Consider the following 20,158-nt stretch of genomic DNA (forward strand, 5'->3'; position numbering starts at 1 on the left):
TGTACCGTCATAGATGAGGCTTTCCGAGTTTCTTGTAGAAAATCCTAAATTTAAGGGGAAAAAAACAGCCAAGGCCAAAAATACGTGTTTTCCCCAGGGCTTAATAGGCTAGGTCTAGAGCTTTCTCCAGCCACAAAGTGCTGGTTTTAGCCGCAGACTGGGAAGAGCTGCTGTTTAAAACAAGGAATCTATCAAGCCATTATCCTGTCACAAGGTCTAACAATTTCCATATTTTATTAAAAAATAAAGAAAACAGATGAAATATTTATCGTTCGAGGGAGTGCGCTTTTGCCACCAGGAACCCAACTTCATCCCAGCCCTTGGCTCCGGAGTTTCTGTCGTGCACCTGTGCAGCGCTGGCCGTGCCAAGACAAGCACTCTGCAGGACAGGGGCTGCGTCGTCATTTTTAATCTCTGTGAAGTGCCAGGTGAAGTTATGGAGCAGTATAGCGGTTAATGTATAAAAAGACTCTGCTGTGCTCTCTCGGACTAAATTTCCGCTCCAGGGGTTTGCATTGCACGTAAATATCACGGATCCGCAGGGCTATCCAGTAGCACTCTGGGCTCACACACTTTAATATACTTATTCTGGCCACACTGCTTTGAGGTAGGGCAGTGCTATTAGCCCCATTTTATAAATACAGCATGCCGCTGAGGTCTGCAGTACGCAGAATATTATTTGTACTGGTACCTGAATTCCCACAGGAGTCTAGCTGCTTGTATTAGGCTTTTATAACATGACTTACTGCCACAGTTCCTGGGAATTTTTGAATGAGCTGAAATGAGGCATTTTTATTCCTGTCTTGTATTCTCTCACCATCTGGCTTGCCTCACTTTTAAAATGCATCACTGGAGACAGGGCACATGGAGAGTCCGCAGCATCTGAACAACAGGTTTCCATATACACACCAAAACACAACAAATCAGCAGCAACAACATCAAAACCCAGAAGAAGGAAAAAAAATAAGAGAAAAGAAAAAGAAACTTGACTTCCATTGCTTCCCCCTTTTCTGCAACACTCCTGAGCAGTCACAACAACGAGATCCCTCGCTGTGTTCCTGCGTGTGTGCTTGGCCAGGTGCTGCAGTTCAAAGAACGATATCCTTGTTTCTTCTTCAGAAATGGGCCCATGTTTTCAGTTTCCCAGAGAAAGAAACCTGACGTGTTTCTCACTGCAAATATGTGGCTTTCCAGCAAAGTTTATGAAGTTCGGACTGGCTGTGAGATCTCCAGTAGAGAAGACCAGAGGAAAATCCAAATATAACAACTGGGTCTGCAGAAGTGTTAGCGTGGCCAGCCTTGGTGTCTTGCTTTTGAACACAAAGATTATCTTTTGTATTGAAGTGTATTTATTATAGATGGCAAACCAACTTTTGTTGAATGTAAGAGCTAATGTTCCAGCTTTCCAGCTTATTCTGAAATACAAGAGCAACACAGGCACTGTTAATAATGCAATCAAAGCAAGTTAAATCCTTTTAAAACATCCACAAAGGAGCCTTTGATAAGAAGCAACTTTCATCAACCTCAAAGACTAGACAGTTTAGTATGTTCTATGTTTATTAAGTTTATATGTAGGCAGTGGTAATTTCACTTGCAGCTGAAGAGCAGCACTAAATTATAAAACATGTTTTTAAGCCCTAGTGTTAGACTTGCTGATTTAAAATGAAAAATGTATTTTTATTAATGTAGCTCTAGATGGGGTTATTTGCTGTTTAAAGACACAATTTGTTTTCCATTAGTACCACTACTGGACACAAAACACACAAAACAATTCTGTATACTTTAAAGGCTTTGGTCTTTTTTTTTTTTTTCTCTTTTCTTCTTTTTTTTTTTTTTTTTAAGCAAAATGAAGCAAACTACTACAAGTACATACTGTACAATGGGCTGTAAGAGTCTGTTGAGTTCAGTCATGCAGCATGTTTTTTAATCTTGCTTTTAGTTCCTGCTTTTGTCCTTTGTTCAACTGAGTGCTACTGTAAGAGAGCTTATGTGTGTAAAGTAGAGGTGTGCAAAAAAAACAGAACTGGTTTGGGATTTGGGCTGGGGTGGTTGGTTTCTGTGTTAGCTGAATCCCCCCAAGTTTGAATGAAGATTGAGGCATTAATCACATTGCGAGTTTGAGGCATCTCTACTGAAGTTTCTACTGTTCTGGGGCTGGTGGGAATCACTTTGATAGGCCTCTGCACCTTGGAAAAATAAAGTTCTACTTTCGGTGTGCCAAAAATCTTTTAAATGGATTGCTAGCCAGTTCTGGCTTTGCTATGGCTTCCTATTGTCCAGCTCTGGACCTTTTCTTCCATGTTTTTGGTGTGTTTTCTTTGTTGTTTTGGACTAAAGCAGACTGGAGACAGCAGATGAATATTATACTTGGAACATCTACTTGAAAGATTATCACTTTGGTTCACCTTAAAGAAAACAAACAGAAAGAAATGGAAAGGGAAGATGAGCTCAGTTCTTTTCCTGGATCCTTTTGAAACTCAAGCATTAGCAGGAAAAAGACCAATTAATTCTCACTGCACCCACTTTTGGGTTTCTAGGTGCTTGGGAGGGGTTTTTGTTTGTTTTTTATTTTTAGGCAGCAGAATTACATTGCATTTGGATCTTACTCAGGCTTAATCCAGGCTGATTTGATGCCAAGCAGAGAGGAGATCCAGAGGCCAAGAACAAATTTGCATGGTGCATATCTTCTTGGTGATTCTCCGTGCATTTCTTTGAAATACCTTCTCTTGGGACTCCAGTATTTTTAAAAGAAATGAAATGCTGCTTAACAGATAGTTCATAAGTGCAATCAGTAACCACACCAGCAAGGACAAACAAGCTGAAAAGGTGTTCCTGGCCTTTGTACACTTCATAAGTGAGATTTAAACTAAGCTCGTCACGCCCCACAGGCATTTCACAGGAGGAAGCCCCACCAGCTGATCACAGGTGTTGGATCAGCAGCCCTTCAAAAAGAGGGCTTCAGTCCAGAAACAGAAGTACGGCTTCCCAGAGCAGTCTGAGGGAAGGTTTCTCGCTTAGACACCTGCAGTTTGCACTGCGGGAAGCAATATCAGAAAAGGCTGTTTTTTCAGCCAAGGGTCGTCACCCAGTTTCCAGGCTCACCACTAAGCCTATGAAAACCCACAGGTTTATGGCAAATGTGAAACAGGAGGAGGGACCTGCTCTCTCTGCAGACCATTGTTTATCACTGAAATTGCTGAAAGTGATATTTTGAGCCAATTAAGACAAAATATTTTCACAAGGTGCAGGGAGGTTTTTCTCTAATTAAAATATTAGGGTTTTTTCCCCTTTTACTTGAACGTCAGAGATTTTATCAGCAGCTGCTTGTTTTCGTACATCATTTTGCTTTTTTATTTTATTAATGATGTTTTGACCAGTATGAAATTTTACTAACAGCACTGTTCTTTCTAGATGTGTGTTTAGATATTTTTCAGAATAAAAAAATATCTGATGGGGAACAAATTTGGCCATAGACTTTGAATGTTGGTGATATTATTTGTGTACAGGTATTTGTATTTAGGTGTGTTCTGTGTGCTGACTGCTCTTTAAAGTATTTTAATATATGAGCTACAAAGTAAAGGAAAAATGAGTCAATAGAATTTATAATAAATATTGTTTCTCTTCAGAATGTTTATGATGGTATTTTATATAAAACCTTTTCATAAACATCTTAATCTATATAATCTGTGTAGTTACTCTGACAGGAAGAAAAATAGTTCATTTGCATGCCCACATTATTTACCAGTTATATTTTCTATATAAAGGGTTCAGCATCGGTGAGATGTGACTGTTGTTGTAGACGTTCAATCCACCCAGCTTTTCACCCCAGTTTTGGGTGACTTTGCAGGTGTTAAACAGGATTCTGCTGAAGCAGGAGGGTCCGACTACCAAAGATATTGCTCTCAGGACTGTTTTCGTTACACTTCATCATCATAAGCATATGGTTTCACTTCCAAGTGTTTAACATTTCCATTTCCTCAGGAAATCATTCTTTCTATTTTTTAAACTTTTGAAACTGGAGGGATATTTTTGCTGGCAGGCAGACCGAGCACGACACGGCGCTTAACCCCAGCCCGAGGGATCGGCCGGCTGTGCTACCTGCATCCCTCCTCGTCTCCTCCCTGCGCCCGCAGCTTCTCTCTGCAGCACTGGGTGCCTCAGCCAGGCCTCCGGGGAGCAGCGTGCTGCTAAAACACCTCTGCTTTGCTTCATTCCTTGCCTTTATAAAGCTATCCACTCGGTTTTCTGCATGAGCTGAGGGAGGTGGTTTTGTTCCTCAGTCCACTCCAGGGCCCGCACATCCCGAGAATGAGTGAGCGCAGGACCCTGTAGCTGACTTGGTGAGGTCAATGTAAAACCAGGGCCTAAGAAAATACTCCATGTCACCTACAAGGAATGAAAACAGTTGCATCATGTATTTATTGTCTGTATCAGTATATCCAGCACTTAAATGAACATTACCAAGGAGTGGATGGCTCAAGGGAACTGCTCTGGCTCTTGTGTTTTTGGAGATTATTTCTGGTATTTCCTTTTTCCTCATTACAAACAGGTCACCGTTCCCATGTGCTGGCCAAGTTATATACTGTAGAAGTATGTCTGTGCTCGTATCAGCTTTGTGTTTAGATTATCCACATATGTAATAGCATTCAGCTTCTTGTTTTCTTTTCCTGGTGTGTTACAAAGTACAGCCATTCAACGTACAATTTGCATGCTTGTTCAGCTGTTATCACTAGCCCTTCTGTTAGGAAAGTGTCCTGCAGTGGGTGTCACCATGTTATATCACCTTTGAAAAACTGCCCATTTTGTACTATCATTGACACCGGGCATCAAGAAACATGGTACAAGAGAAAGTGCAGAACAAACTGGCTGATTAATCACGTGTTTGTTCCTTTATCTTCTGTTCTGTCACAAATCTGTGACTCAGACGGTCGCATTTTTTGCATGGCCTGTTTAATATTGAGGAAGGTTGCTGTGGGTTTGGGCTTCTAGAGGGATCAGGTCCTGAGAACGGTCAGGCTGTGTGCTACAGATATTCGGACTGTGTGTTTTATTCATGCCTTCAGAAGAGTTAGCTCATCACGACAGCAGAAAACAGCCTCAGGCAGAGGGAGCTGCATCTCCAGAGCTCCCAGGGCAGCTCACCTGAGCTCCAGCTCCGCACGCTCTGGGGCACCATGAGCTGATGTTTTGATGCACCCAGGCACTTCCCTACCTCCTTTGCCTACCTTAGTGCTGTACATGTCTGTGTGTTTTGTCATCTTCTCAGCAGGAGAGCTCCTAGGTCAAGCAGTGTGAACTTGCACTGCTTGCAAGGACCCCCCAAGGCTGCTCAGCATCACATCGGGCTGGCTTGCTTCCTGACCCTGCCCGTCTGTGTCATGCAAACAAACCAGGGTCACGGGCTAGTTGCTGATAGTTAGGCTAGAGGTCAAGTTAAGATTTATGCAGTGATCTAGGCGCAGTTTCATTTGCTAGAGGCTGCCAAAATGTTGCAGTCTTCTGGATAGAGAGAATGAAGTTGTGATTCAACCTTGGCTGGCAGGAGCAGTCACAAAACAGTGCCGGTATGTTGTCCCAGACCACTTCAGAAAACCCAAACAGGAGGAAGCTGAATTAAAACCCCATCCCATGCCTCCCTGCAGGTGCCTTGGAGGCAAAATCCTGAGGTATAGCCACAGCCACACACAAGCAGGGCGTTGCTCTGGCAAGGTCTGGGCCTGGGGTGCTTCTGCCATCGTACTGCTGTGTGGAGCCTGACTGCCATCCAGCTACAGGGGAGCAAGGCCAACGTGCCATGTGTCTTATCACGAGGGATGTCCTGGCAAGGCCGAGCACGGTCCTCAGAGTACCAGCTGTGAGGAGAAGACCCTCAGCTGGGTGCCCCCGGGACAGCCGGGTGCCTACAGGATGTGTCCTGGGGTGGAAGGGAAGGGTGGTGGGACAAAGCAGAGGGGGAATAAAAGACACTGCGGGCCTGAGAGAGAAGTACCCAAGGCACTGACAACTTGTGTGGGTTTAGTATGTCTGTTTGCAGTGTTATGTTATGTGTTTAGAAGCTGGTTGTTTCCATAATAACAGCAACTGCCATATGGCAGCGAGGAGGGTGGTGAGAGGAACGCTTAAGGAAACACAGTATGTTGTTTGACATGTGTGTGCTTCTAAAGGAATAACGTGTCTCCAGCGAGTGCTGCTGCTCCAAACAGGCTGGGGGATCTGCTGCTCTTGACAAAAAAGCCCTCTCCGTTTGTACTGGTGCGATAGCAGTTAATGAGGCCGGCCCTTCTCCCATGTATTCCTGCATATAGTACCTGCAGTTGGTGAAGGACCTGCTTTAACAGCAGGGTGGTTCTGGGTGCAGAAAAGACCCCACACAGAGAAAGACTTGTAAACATGACTGTTATGGGGAAATACTCTTCTGTAGAGGAGTGTTGTGCGAAAGCTGGAACCAGCTAGATGCCATGTACTCCATCCATAGGTTGGTGCTCCGCAAGTAAATAGAAATTTTGAAATCTTTGAAAATATGTGTTTTGCAACAAGTAATTAGTATAGAGTGGATTCTACATTTCCAGAAATTAGGGTCACTTTAGTGCGTATTTGGGAAGGAACCAGGAAAGTCACCACGAATTACAACTTCTTCTCGTCAGTGTATGATTCACATTTCAGGGACTTGTAATTTGCTCCTCAAATTCCCGCAAACACTGCCCGTCTGAGTGGTACCTTTGCAGAGTACATGCAATTCCCCCATGGAAAAATGTGAAGTTATTCTTTCATAATAGCTGAATGGCTTTTGTGGGGCTTTTACCTACATCAGTTCTGTAAAATTGGCCTGTCTTGTTCAAGACTTAAGCTATTAATTATATTTGCACTTGGATACCTGAAACGTGGTGGGAAGAAGTCATTTCTAATCTGGGTCATCCTTCTGCACTCACTTTCAATGTTTTAAACTCCTAAGCAACCCCAAAGGCAAAGCTCTTCTCATTTTCATGCTTCTCTTCTCTTTATTGCCTCTAGAGAGAGATTACTGCAGCATATGCGAAAAGCAGCCGATCGGAAGGCTTCTCTTTCGGCAGTTCTGTGAAACTCGACCCGAGCTCGAGTGCTGCATTAGGTTCCTTGACTCGGTGGTAAGTCCCTTCTTGTGATATTTCGCGGTGCTTTGTGGCCCTGTGCCTCGGCAGCGAGCTGAGGAGCAGCGCTGGCAGGGCAGGAGGAGTGATGTCCTGCTCTGAAGGCACAGCAGTCACTGCCTGCCCCCGCTCTGGTGGACCGACCTGTGTGATCAGCTTGGTGCTGTTCTGGAGCTCCATGCTCGATGGGCACACAGCTCTGACCTCCAGAAGTCATACTGCCACGGGATGGGTTTTTATGTCTGACGCACCTGAGCAAGCTGCTGGAGGTGGAGGGGCAGCGCTGCACGCAGGCTTGGCACCAGTCTCAGGGGACACGAGCCACCGCAAAGGGAGGAGCCCAGCTCTGGGCTGGCAGAGCCTGCGTCAGGCCCAGGCACGAGCAGCTGGGTGGCAGCGAGTGACGTCTTTTGGTATTGGGACGTCTGCAGTGCTGGGAGGCACTGGGAGGAAAGGAAAGATGATGAATGGACTGACAAGAGGGGATGAGGAGTGTGATAATAATATCTCACTCTTACCAAGCCTCTCCACCAGTAGATTTCAAGGTGATTTATAAAGGGCATCCTGATCTTATCTTGTTGTTTTTTTTTTTTTTTTTTCAAATAGAGGCATGAGCTATAGAAGTGACTTTATTGAGGTCACCAAGAAACTCCTGCCAAACCTGCTATTGAAGCCCAGCTCCATTTCCCTCTCTAGAGAGCTCCCAGCTAAACCAGCCACCGAGCAGCCCCCACAGCCCCTGAAAGGACCTGATACTCATTCCCAACCTCGCAGCATTTGGCCATGTGTAGTGCCAGCAAGAGAAGCTGCTCACAGTCCCAAAGTCCTCACCGGCTTGCTTGCTGGGAGCCTCCTGCAGGGTAGGGCGGTGAGGAGCCAAAAGGCTACACCCCACGAGGCTGGCAGATGAGCTGCCAGTTGTCATCGCTGAGTGTGCAGGGCCAGGGGATTTCGCTCTCTAGGTGGCACTAAGTCAAAAGCAAAGCAATGCATACCAATGAGAACAGAGTTTTTTTTTTTGTTTTTTTTTTTCTTTTTTTCTTTGTGCTGTAGTTGGCTATTCTGAAGTATAGGCAGATGTGGAGGTTACACTGAAGTTGTAAAGGTAAGAGTTTGGAAGAGGACATGTCATCACTTACAGCGTGTATTAGTACCACAGCACCTACAACAAATCTGCATCGCAGAAAGCATTGGATAAAGTTCTTTAAAATCAATTTCAGTTGGCATTTTCGGTACCATCACAACTTATAAAATCGTCTTTGAACTTCTGTAAACTTTTTGACTTGATTAACATAATTTAAAACATTCTAATGCTTTTTCTATACATTTTTATTAGACTCCTTTTGCAATTTGATTTCACACTCAGGCTGCTGAATCATAGCAATGTGTTGTAAAATTGGCATTTTCTTTACGTGGCTTACAGCAGTGCTGAAGCAGGATGACATTTGGCTTAAAGTGTTACTTGCAGTCGACATTAGGTCTCCATTCTACCAGAGTTACAAGTGCCAGAGCAACATGCTTCTGCAGAAGGTTAAAAACACTCCACCTTCTGCTTAACAGAGTGTAGAATTACCTGGCACTGAGCGATCAAAGAAAGTACACAATCAACTTCACAGGTAAACCAAAGGAGGACTTCATTTTCCCAAGTGCATGTGGCACACCCATTGCTAAATTGCAGCACTTTGACTCTTAGATATGAGAGGCCATTAGAGAATTCATGGATTCATTCATTTCATGATGTGAACTGATAGTCCTTCTCTGGGGATATACCCAACATCAGCTTGTTAGGGATTTCCACACGTCAGCAGAAAGTGTAGTGTTTAGCTTTAAATGACAAGCCGAAGCATTTACCCTCATATTTTTTCAGGCTAAAAAAGGCAACCCTTCAATTAGCATGTCTATGGAGAGGTTTCTGTGAGAGGTTTTGGGTGGTCACAGCTTCCACCTTATATTCCTTGTGCTGGTTGTGATTTTCTCCAGTGGGAAGACTTAGCCATCGAGGGTCATGAAAGGACCACACCTGACAGAGTCTTCATGAGATTGTGCTCAAGGCAGGTGGGCAGGAGGACGTTTTGGGTACCCTGCCCATGTTTATCTTGCATCCAACCATCATCTCCTAGAGAGGTGCCTGCCCTAATGAACCATCGATTTCATGAACAAAATGTTGAGCTGTGTGGAGGTCTGAATATTTGCTGTATTTAAAAGCTAATTGACAGCAGCCTCCTTTGTCTGTTGATTTCAAATTCTGTGCAAGTTTGTTCCCAGCCTGTGAAAATCCCTGTATTATCCAATGTTAAGGTCTAGCAACACAGCCCATAGCCATTAAATTGGATGATCGCTACTGAAATTCACCCAGCAGGGTGACACTGTGTTGAGTGAGTAGTGGGACTCAGGCCAAATCCTATGTTAGGCAAAAAAGTCCTGTAACGAGACCAAAAGTTTGACTTTACAGCCCTACTCTGAGACCACCAGGAATGTGAAACCTCTTGGAGACCACCTGCTGTAATAAGCTCCGAGCAGAAAAAGCCAAATCTTCTGCTTTCTTTTGGCTTAATTATTTTTCTAACATAAGATGCAAAACTTAGCTTTTCTTTGTTGTATCAAATTAAAAAATAATAATAATAATAGAGGTAAATATTTAGCTGCTCACCAGAGGGTCAGAGAGCTTTCTGTGCACTGAGAAGCTAGCCTACCTCTCTTTTACAAAAAGAAGGTGAAGCCAAGAGCACAAATAGGTGACTTTACCAGGTCATGCTGTAAGTCATGCAGAAGCCAGTAATTGATCCCTCCTCATTTTCACTAGTTTTTTCTAATGAGTGAACTCAATTGCCTGCAAAGAAAGCAGCAACTGGGACTCTTGGGAGGAAACCAGAAGCTGAGTCAGGCACCCAACAACCTACCAACGATTTCCATTTCCATACTTACGTTTGACCAAGTTTTGCAAGAACTCTCTCACCCCCTTGCTTCCAAAGGCTGGTAAAATCAGCCAGACCTTGCAGACCAGAGTGCATAAAGCAAAAAAATCTCCTTTCTGCTGGACATTTATTTCAGCTGTTAGGTGGAATAAGAAACCTGGTCTGATGTAGTCTCCTGCAAATCTAATTTTAGCAGCATCTGGTGGTAGTTTTTTATTTTTTTATTTTATTTTATTTTTTTTTTCTGTACTGTTAAGCAGTTGTTAGGCTGGCTTTCTGAAGAAAAAAGAAATTGTATCATTGCATTCTGCATGTGTGTAGGTGTACATCCGCTAGTTCCCTCTAAACCTTGTGAATACCTTGGCCAATTTCAGCCAGTAACTGAGATGAAAGTGCCCAGAGACATGAGGTTTCTGCCTGTCTTCTGAGAACAATGCTCAGGAAATCACAGTCTGTAGTAAAATGGGCTACAGCAATATGTGGTTTGTAAGCTGTAGGTCCCCACATTAAATGATAAACACGATAAAAAGGGAGATCCCCAGGGCCTTGCAGTGGGGTGCTGGTGGAGCTGTGGGGTCAGTGAGTGGCCATCAGCATGGCCGTCCATCTGGGAAACTGGGCAGTGGTGACCCCCTCTGCTGGGCCACACTAACATTATAAGGACAGAGAGCCATCTCTTGTGGGTATCGTGCAAACAGTTTCATGACTTCACTAGATAAAATATCTGGTAAGTACCAATGGTTACAACTTGTGCTTCTGAGTACGTGTGTGATTATACACACTGCATGCTTATCTCTGAGCACATAAACACGGAGATCGCCCATGAGTAGTTCACCAAACTCTTATGTAGCCATTCGGATGAACGAACTGTGCAAACATCATCTATTATCATTAAACGGAGCTGTTTTATGATTAAATCAGCTCCCCATAAGCCCTTAACAAAGAATTCACACACAGCCCCAGAGCACACTTTGCTGTGCTTACAAATACTTCAGCAACGTCACGGAGCATGGTAGCTGTCGAAGGACAGACATTACAATAAAGTACTGGGGGATTTATTTCCCCTGCTAAGAGGCAGTTCAGGGAGCAGGTCACATATTAACAATATTTTCTGCCCAGCCAGCCTGTCCAGCAGCACAAGAGGTGGCACTTCAGCAGGGACCCCCCTCCTTGTGTCCCCTCTTCAAAAGGGGGGCCAGCTCCCCACATTTCCCTCTCCTCTCTTCTCCTCTGACTTTGGTGTGCCCTTGTAATGAAGACCTCACTGCAATCCCATTGATTCCCTTTCCTGTTTTGTTTACACGCACTCATCATTTCTGAATGTATAATTTTCATTCTCAGGGGATGGTTTTTAACAGGTTATTGTGGACTAGATTTAGCCTAACTGGAGGGAGCTGGCAGCAGAACATGGTTAATTCTGGTCAAGGAGAATGAAACATGAAGTTATTTTCTCTCTAACCTGGACATTGCCATTTTTTGCATTGAAGTGCATGAGATGGAGGAAAACAGCCCTGGTGCCTCTCCACGTTGGCTCTGCTGATGTTATCTGGGGCCGGGGGTGAGGGGCACCATCACCTCGGGTGGAATTTTCAGCTGAATGCTTCACTAGACATTACCCTTATCTGGGGTAAAAGGATGAAAAAGCATCCATTTAGTGCCATTTGTAAAAAACGTGTCTCCCTGTTAGGGAGGTTTCGTTTGGTTAAGTCCCTTGCATGGTATATAAACCATCTGTGTATGTGTGCCTTAAAGCTGTTCAAGGCTTTTTCCATCAGAAATGCCAGTTTGTTGATATCAACAAACTCATTAACTCAAAATGTGTTTTTAAACAGTCAAAAGGGCTCTTTTTTGCCCTGCACTTAAACATGAAAAATGTGGTTTCAAGTTAACTTTTCATTTAGAAATGTGAGTTATTATGAATCCCAGCTGTTTGGTTTTTGCCTTCCAATTTTCAGTCACAGATTTTAAATCTCAGCGGAGGCAAGTGCAAGGAGGGTTGTTTGAGCACAGGAGCAATAACAGGGCAGAAATCGGAGTCCAAGGGAGGAGACAGCAGGCACTGCAGCAGAGAGAAGCTGATTATAACAGAGGAGGATGCTGAGAAAGTGAGGGTATGAAATTGGGGCCAAAACACCAGCAACATCCTGCAGGTGCTCAGGAGCTGGCTCCCCTGCTCCTGACTCCCACTGAGAAGCCTGAAACTGCTCTGGTGGAAGCATCCATCCCCAAGTCCATCTCCTGTTAGGTACAAGGGACTGAATCCTGTGGCTGTGCCTTACTGAACCAGGTAACCAGCAGCTACCTGCTGTGGGCGAGAGTCCACCTGGATCCAGAGTGATCCCTTAGGCTCTGTTTTTCATTTTTCACAGAGTTTTAAGCCATACAGTTTCAGGAGCTCAAAGAAGGTTTAGATGAAAGTCAAGGACTGGATAAAATGATGTGGTGGAATTAAGGTTGCTCTTGTGAACCTCCAGTGGACTCTGTGCCTCAGCCAACAGAGCAGACTTCCATCCAAAGTGCTCTTTTTTGCTCAGTGCTCTGGCAATGTTGTCTGTTAGTTGCAGTCACTCCCCAGCCCCGTCTTGGCCATTCATGAGCTCATGGCCCCATCCCAAAGAAGGCCACCAGATGGATTTTGCTCCTTTTCCTGGTGGAAGCATATTTTCCCATCCCACCTCGTGTGGCTTCTCCTAAGGGCGGCTGTTTCAGAGGGAGAGGCTCTTTGCATGCCCAAGTGTCTATTTAGCCAGGGTTGCTTCTAGGGAAGCAGGAGCCACCTAAATAACGACTACCTCCATAGCAGGAGCCAAAAGACAAGTTAGCAACAAATGGCGGCCAGCCCACATCCTCTCGCCACTTGGACCGAAGGAGCTGTGCCTGGCCGCTGTAGGAGCCTTCCCTGCAGCTCGTCCCATGCAGTCAGGGTGATCGTAAATCCTCCCCTCCTTTATGAGCTATGAATAGGGCCCTGTCTGACCTAACTAGGGCATGGAGAAGCTATTAGACTTCAGAGCGGGAGCCTTGAAACACATGCCTGGATTCATCAAAGGAATAATGGAAAATATTTTGCTCCACGTGGATTTTAGCTAACAATGTTATTTCTAGCAATTAGGGATTTTCAAACTGTAGCCGCACTTTTGAGTATTGTGGAAGAAGGGGATGTATTTGTGATTTAAGCACAAGATTGAGAGTCAAGTACTTTGGTACGCTTCCCAGGCATGCACAGAGGGAACATGGGGAAGCCGCTCTGTCTCCCTGCGTGTAATTCTTCCTGCAGTAGCAGTCCATGGCTGAAAGCACACCAATAACTGGAGCCGAATAACTCGAAAGTGGCACTGAAGGGAGAAATAATAACAAACTTAGAAACAAAATGAAACAGGCTTCTAGTATTTGAGCTACAGTGAAATCAACACTGTTCACAGTTAGAGTTTAGAGTTCCTTTTCACACCTTTACTTGTCTGTCACTTCCTACCTTTACCACCATCCTGTAGCATCTTCTGGGAATGTCAAAAGTATAATTGAACTTTCTTTTTATTCCTTCCCAACTATTTTGAGATAGAGTTAGACACTGTGCGTATGTGTGTGTGTGCTTTTAGCTCTGCATATGTTGAATTCCATCAGGAAGTGCATTTTGAAACACTGATCCAATTACTGCTAAAATTCTGTCTTCTTCAGATCTGTCCTGATTTGCTTACTGTTTTACAGTTTATGGAAAATTTGCTTTTGTCCAGTGTAGGACAAAGCATTAGACTTTCAGTCCTGACATAAAACCCCTGGTGACTGCTGTTGTCAAAGGTTTGCATTGCCAAATAATATCTTCAGCAGGGCAAGAAGATTTCTGAAGCACTTTGACCCATATTGATACGTGGACACCACTGTTATGGAGCAGTGATACTTGTTATGAAGGCACTGATACTTGCCTAGCACTCACCATACATACATGCATATTTGGCATTTCAAATCTCCATCCTGCAAGACTCAAACTGATGTAGCCTCTCTGATCAGCATTAGGTAATGGGCACAGATCCATTAAGAAATCTGGTAGCCCAACTTCTTTCAGTCTTTTCAGAATAGTATGGCAGAATATTCAGAGTCTCAAAACAACTGAAGGAGAGAAAAGTGGTCATTATTGGGTAATTTGTAAGTAACTGAGTCGAGGACTCAGTAGATCTCCTAGATGCTTCTATGACAAGGCAATACTAAGGAGTTCTTCTTTTTTGGCAGTCTTCTGCACAGAAAGCTATGCTTAAATACAATCATTTTCTCTTAAAATCCATTATTTCAGTTATCTTTTAGATGAAAAACTCCTAGTCTGTGTATGAACCCAACTATAATCTGTAAAGGCCAAAATCAGATGCAACTCTGACCTTTCAAAAAAAAATTGTTCTTTTTGTTACCCTTGCCATTGCTTTATGCCCTAGCAACGACTCATGGAGAAAATTTCTGTTAAGATCCCATAAACAGTTGAGAGCATCTGTGCTTTAAGAGCTAAAATGACCCATATTCAGATACCATCTAAAAGGACAGGAAATTGGATGAAAGATGTTTTTTTAAACCCTTGTAATAAGTTTTATGAGAACATAATCGGTTCATCCCCAAAATGGCCACTAAAAGAGAAGTGCTGCTCTTGTGGATTTTAGCTTTCAGTACATTTTTCATCAGCAATACATATATATATATTTTTTTTACTTCTATTTTTTGCGGTCACTGTCATTTCCCAAACCAAGTCAGATCGTAATTCTAGACTGTTCAAGCAACCTGCTAAGTATATGTATAAATACATAGCTTTAGACTTAAGCTACAATAGCTAAATCAGCACTGGCCAGATAGACGGGTAATAGTATTATTACTACATTGTGGTTTTCATGTCATTCCTGGGTCTGCTTGGTGAGGGTATCCATTACAGCCTTCCTTCAGATTTATTGTATCAAAGTCACAGCAGTGCATATGTCTTTGAGCGGGCAATAGTTCTGAAATTTGTTCTTCCAAGTGTTTGCCAGTTCAGTCTGATTTACCTTTTTTTTTTTTTTTTTTTTTTTTTTTTAACTTCCTCCTCATTTATCATCTCAAACAGCTTGTATTGGACCAGGTTACTTAATTGGTTTGGCAGGATTTTCTAGGAACCTTTTTCTAATACGAGCAGTCATGAAAACTGCTAGGCTGACTTTTTTTTCCTGGAAAATCTTTTGATCCTAAGGCTAAAGCTTTGTACCCTGGGCAGTGCCAAGTCGGAATGTCTCTAAGAATTTATCGTTATCATTTAGTAACTGGGACTTCACGCAACATGTTTTTTCTTCGAATGCCTTCCATGATTACAAAACTTTAACTGAAGTGATTCATGTCTTAGTGGTACACAAATAATACTTTGCTTTATTTGCATCCTGAGAAATCTGCTTAAGAAAGCAGCTCTCAAGTCTGCCTTCTGGAGAGACTGAGTCCAGGATCATGAAAAGTGATGGAGAAATCTTTCTGCTTTGCAGAAGGAGTGTTAGACCAAGGGAAGATGTAAGTTAGTAGAAAAGACCCATTGTTCAAAAAAAAGGCAATCTACTGAAGGAATTCACTTGGTGCTTGAAATACCACAGTGGCAAGAATTAACAAAAAATCACCTTCTCTAGCACTGTGAGAAATAATTTTACCTTTTATATACAGCTTCCCTTTAAACAAAACAACAACAAAAAAAAAAAAGTAAAAAAAAAAAGTTGATGTCTCTAGTTACTGGGTGTTTTCTGATCACTGTCTTGGCAAGGCTATAAAATATAAAGGAATTAAATTGCGTGGTGTTAATTAAGATACATCCTCTCAAAAAGCATATCAGTAGGGTTTGTTCAAAATATAGTGGAAAAGTTTTAAATGGATTGCGTGTATGGGTTTTACTTCCATCAGAAAATGGTATTTATTCTCCAGATTCTTCAGACAGAGTGTTCAGTTAAGGCCATATCCAAAATGAAGTTATACTGCTGAAATATGAGTGCAAATATTGACAATTTCTTTATATCTGTTCCAGGCAGAGTATGAAATTGCTCCAGATGAAAAGCTGGGAGAGAAAGGAAAGGAAATCATGATGAAATACCTCACCCCAGAGGTAAGGGGCAGCCAAAGTGGTGTTACGGAAGGAATGCTGCAAGGCACACCTTTGCTAAACAAGGTTGTTATTAGCTTTGTAATATAATTTTAGAGTCCTAAAATTTATGGTGGCAATCTCCAGTGTATAAACCTGCAAGTCTTATACAAACACTCAGAGAGAAAAAAAATGTATTTCAATCCACAAATTGGTTTTTAAGGATGCACTTGAGTTTACTAGGAGCTTAATTCTTCTGAGGATGAGCAGGGGGCTTCTCTGGTCTCTTCGTTACATGTGAAGCTCTACATCTGTGCTGTATGGGAAGACACCTTCACAGCTGTTATCAACAGCTGCCCCAGTTATTTCCTATCTGGTTCAAAAGCAGAGATGTTTCATATACAGCTGTGTAGAAGACACCAGCAGAGATGGTCTTTGATAAAAAACACCTTGGTACAGTAATACCATTCCTCCCCCCACCAGTTGCCCCAGGGTAACCACGAGCATGCAAGATTGAAATTGTGTGATGGGTTTTGGAGCTGAGAGGTGATATTGCCAGTTCTTGTTTCCACCCCTGGCAGTTCCTGACTGTGGCATCTTCGGGTTGTCAGAAGGAAAGGAGCTCGTGGTCACAGCTTTGTCCACAGGGTGGCACTCCGACCAGAACTACGGATTCTCTGCAGGAATTTTGGACAGGCTGCACTGAGACTTACCCTTTTGGGGTTCAATCATTTGCTGGCCACATTTAACCTTTGCACTAAAGTCACTGCCAGTAAGCAATAAACATCCAACTTCAAACACAAGAACAATCCTAGGATTTTTCCTAAGTTGCTTTAATAAGAGTAACCAAGATGTACAATCACTGCTTCAACTTTTTTTACAAGTGAAATACATTTGACCTTCAGGAAAATAAATTGCATTTTTGGCAGATGTCTTTCTAAAGCGTTTAAATGGTACAATATGTTTTGGAGGTGCAGGGGTAGAGCAGACCACTCTTTTTTTCCAGTCATTTTCCTACAATAAATTTCAGTGCATACTTTCAGTTATCTCAGGCTGCATTTTGGGATCTGGTTTCATTTACTGTGCCTGGCTAGTTTCATGTGCAGCCATTTAGCACTGCCAGCGTGAGTTCCTGCTGCCCATTCATTAGGGACATGAAGTTCTACTGGTTTTCATCCACTGAGGTGACCGTTTGTCTTAAAATTCCAGAGGAAAGAGGAACAAATACAGAGGGAAAATGTTTCCCACTGCTCTAGTCATCGTCGGGAAATGGAGAAAGGCATTTTGCTGGTATCAGGGATACTGAAGTGACAGGATAGCGCTGTTTAGCTTCAGCTAAGTGCAGCTGGTCTTGGTGCAGGTTTCCAGATGCCAAAACCCTTCAGTGCTGTCCCGTTGTGCTCCTGCCATCCCTGTCCATTTACCAGAAGCCCCATAGTGCAGCAGAATCACATGGAGTAGTTTAGTGAGGTCAAGGATTGTGCAGCACGGACCAAGCTGAGACCAGTTGCTTCTTCATCAAGAAAAAATGGTGGTGTTGTAGGAAAGGAAATTAATGGGACTCCAGAGCTGGCATTTCCATTCTCTGCCATGCTCTACACTTCATGTTTGACCTGCATGCCTGATTTCTCAGTACTTAAAATGGGTGCAGTCTGTTCTGAAACTTCTGTGGTGTTTGCAAATTACCTTAAAGTCTTAGGGCAGAAGGGAACACAAAGTTATGCTCCTTCTGTTGTAATCTGAAACTGGCTCCCTGGTGATTATGCTCTAATTTCAGTGTTGCTTTTTTTTTTTTTTTTTTTTTTTTTCTTTCTTAACGGGAAACTTCTGCTTCTTCTCAGAGGAATGTTTAAACCATTCTGTGTGTAGTGGAAAACACTTTCTAGAGGCAAGGTTGACTGTGCCATTGCAATGGGTTGACTATTAGTTTTTCTAATATAAGTCTCCCCCACAACTAATGCGTGAATTTCTAGAGCAAGGTCTGGATTATGCCATTTCCTTCTAGTTACCTAACAAAGGTACTCAGATTAGGAGTTCAGATCCTTACTCTTCTTTCTAGCCTAGAAAGAGAAGTAAGAACTTCCAAAGGACAGAGGTCCTCTCAGCCATTAGAGGTGAGTGATTCAAAGACAGTTTAGATGCCTTTGCAGTCAAGAGGGCTGAATCTGGGTCCAAATGTCCTTGCAAAATATCATCTTGGCCAGCAATGAAATCATCTTTTCATTAGATGCCACATTTCCTCATTTAGCTATCAGTCCCTTGAAAGATACAAAGAGCCACTGATTCCAAAGCCTTCTGCTTTCAGAGGAATATTTCTTTTAAGTAGGTGTGTGTCTGTGCTTCAAAGAACCTCATTGTCTTGATATAAAAACAGTGTGACATACAGCTTGACTGATAGAATAAAATGATAGGTTTAGTTCTTGGACAGACAATTCAGTCTTATAACGTGAGGAGTATTTTTCCCAGGGTGCAGGATCAGAAGCAAAATCAAAACAAAAAGTAGACTTCAAGCTCTTTAATATTTATAAATGATTTTTAGTTCCTACTTAGTTTTTAAAATGTCATACATATTTAACATACAATGTGTCAGTGTATCATCATTCCAAAATGCAGTCATTTGCATAGGAACATGTGCTTTATTTAATAAAACATACACTACTTGTACAGCAGAAAGAGAAAGAAAACATTTTCCCAGATGAGTAGACATCACACCAGCACTTACAACCTCACGTGGCTCGTGCAATCGCTGTCAGTGAGGTGTTACTACACAGTGCTGCAGTGAGGAAAGCCAGGTGTGTGGGAGCAGGGAGTGCCCACATGGACAGCTCTAGTGAGAGCATTTGGCATCAGTCCTGAAGCAGCTAAACAAGCCCAGTGCTTATCAAGATGGCTGAGCGGGGAGGCACTTTTTCATATAATCATGACTCAGGCTCTGCACTGCTTTAACATCCTGGGCATCCTGGGCAGCAGGAAGACATCAGTATTCCCTCTCTCTTGTCAGAAGTACATTGAAACATCCATATCCAACAGGCCATTCTGCACTAATTGATGGGAAGGAAATGTAAGGCCTACATGTGATCATCACGCTAATGATGCCAAGACAGAAGCTTTTCTATGACTTCCTGAGCAGCTTTGCCTGAATGGTGAACAGGAGACAGAAAACCCGCAGAAGAGAAACCCACCCTTGACACATGCTCTGAAGAAGTCTTAGGTTACTTCTCCAAGCAGGTCCCACTTTCATTAGGCCACTTTCAAGGCTATGTGGGGATGAGTACTGGTGAGAGGGCCTCATCTGTCAACAGGAACAGTCTTGTGCCCAACGAGGCACGTGCCACCTCAGTGCTGTGATCTGAAGGGAAACGCACCCGCAGGCTGTCTTTGCTTTGCAGGAGCAACACAATAGTTGCCACACTGGCAACATCAAGATTTCTTGACTGCAGCCTTGCTTCTTCAAAGGAGGCTTTAACAGTTTCCATGAAAAAGGCACTTAAAGCTGCCTTCTTGACTTAATAAGCCCGTAGGGCAAAAGTCCAACCCACAGGAAGTCTAAAATTTCTGAGGTTGTGAAATATGATGGTAAAACTGCTAAAATGAATTGGTCACAAATATTTCTTTCCTGACTTTTCCTAATCTCAACAGTTGAGTGGGAATGTTTCAGATTTAGGTTCCAGTTCTGTCCGTAAATAGAAAAGCCCTCATTGCTTCGTGGAACTGTTGAGTTTAACTGAACCCAGCCTGCCTTCATTACCTGGCTTCTTCTGGTCCTGCAAGAGCAAAGAGATATGCTTACCTTTGTACTGCTCTTAAATTAGAGTTATACATCTGTGTGCAGTAATTTTGCCTTCCTGCCTGAAAGCCACCATGCCTTACTCTACTAAATCACTAATACATTGTTTTCTTTTTCCGTAAAGCATGCACCTTGAGATACCTTGAGAGACACTGTATAAAACTAAATTGATTCAAAATGGCTATTAACACAGTCTCCATATGCCATTATAGTTTATACGTGGACTCAGCTGGGTACTAAAAATGTTCCTGAATAGGATGTCTAATGT

General features: G+C 43.0%; 1 protein-coding gene across 1 annotated transcript in view; it reads left to right on the plus strand.

The window, feature by feature from the left end:
• GRK5 (G protein-coupled receptor kinase 5) overlaps positions 1–20,158 on the plus strand; it is a gene marked incomplete at both ends in the record, with an annotated part of 157,304 nt that overhangs the window by 96,603 nt on the left and 40,543 nt on the right. Inside the window, 2 exons of the mRNA XM_084289786.1 lie at positions 7,012–7,124; positions 16,050–16,127. Coding sequence (XP_084145912.1) covers positions 7,012–7,124; positions 16,050–16,127 — 191 coding nt within the window. The remainder of the gene's footprint in view (positions 1–7,011; positions 7,125–16,049; positions 16,128–20,158) is intronic.

The sequence above is a fragment of the Netta rufina genome, assembly GCF_964035555.1.
Source record: "Netta rufina genome assembly, chromosome: 7".
NCBI classification, from domain to species: domain Eukaryota; kingdom Metazoa; phylum Chordata; class Aves; order Anseriformes; family Anatidae; genus Netta; species Netta rufina.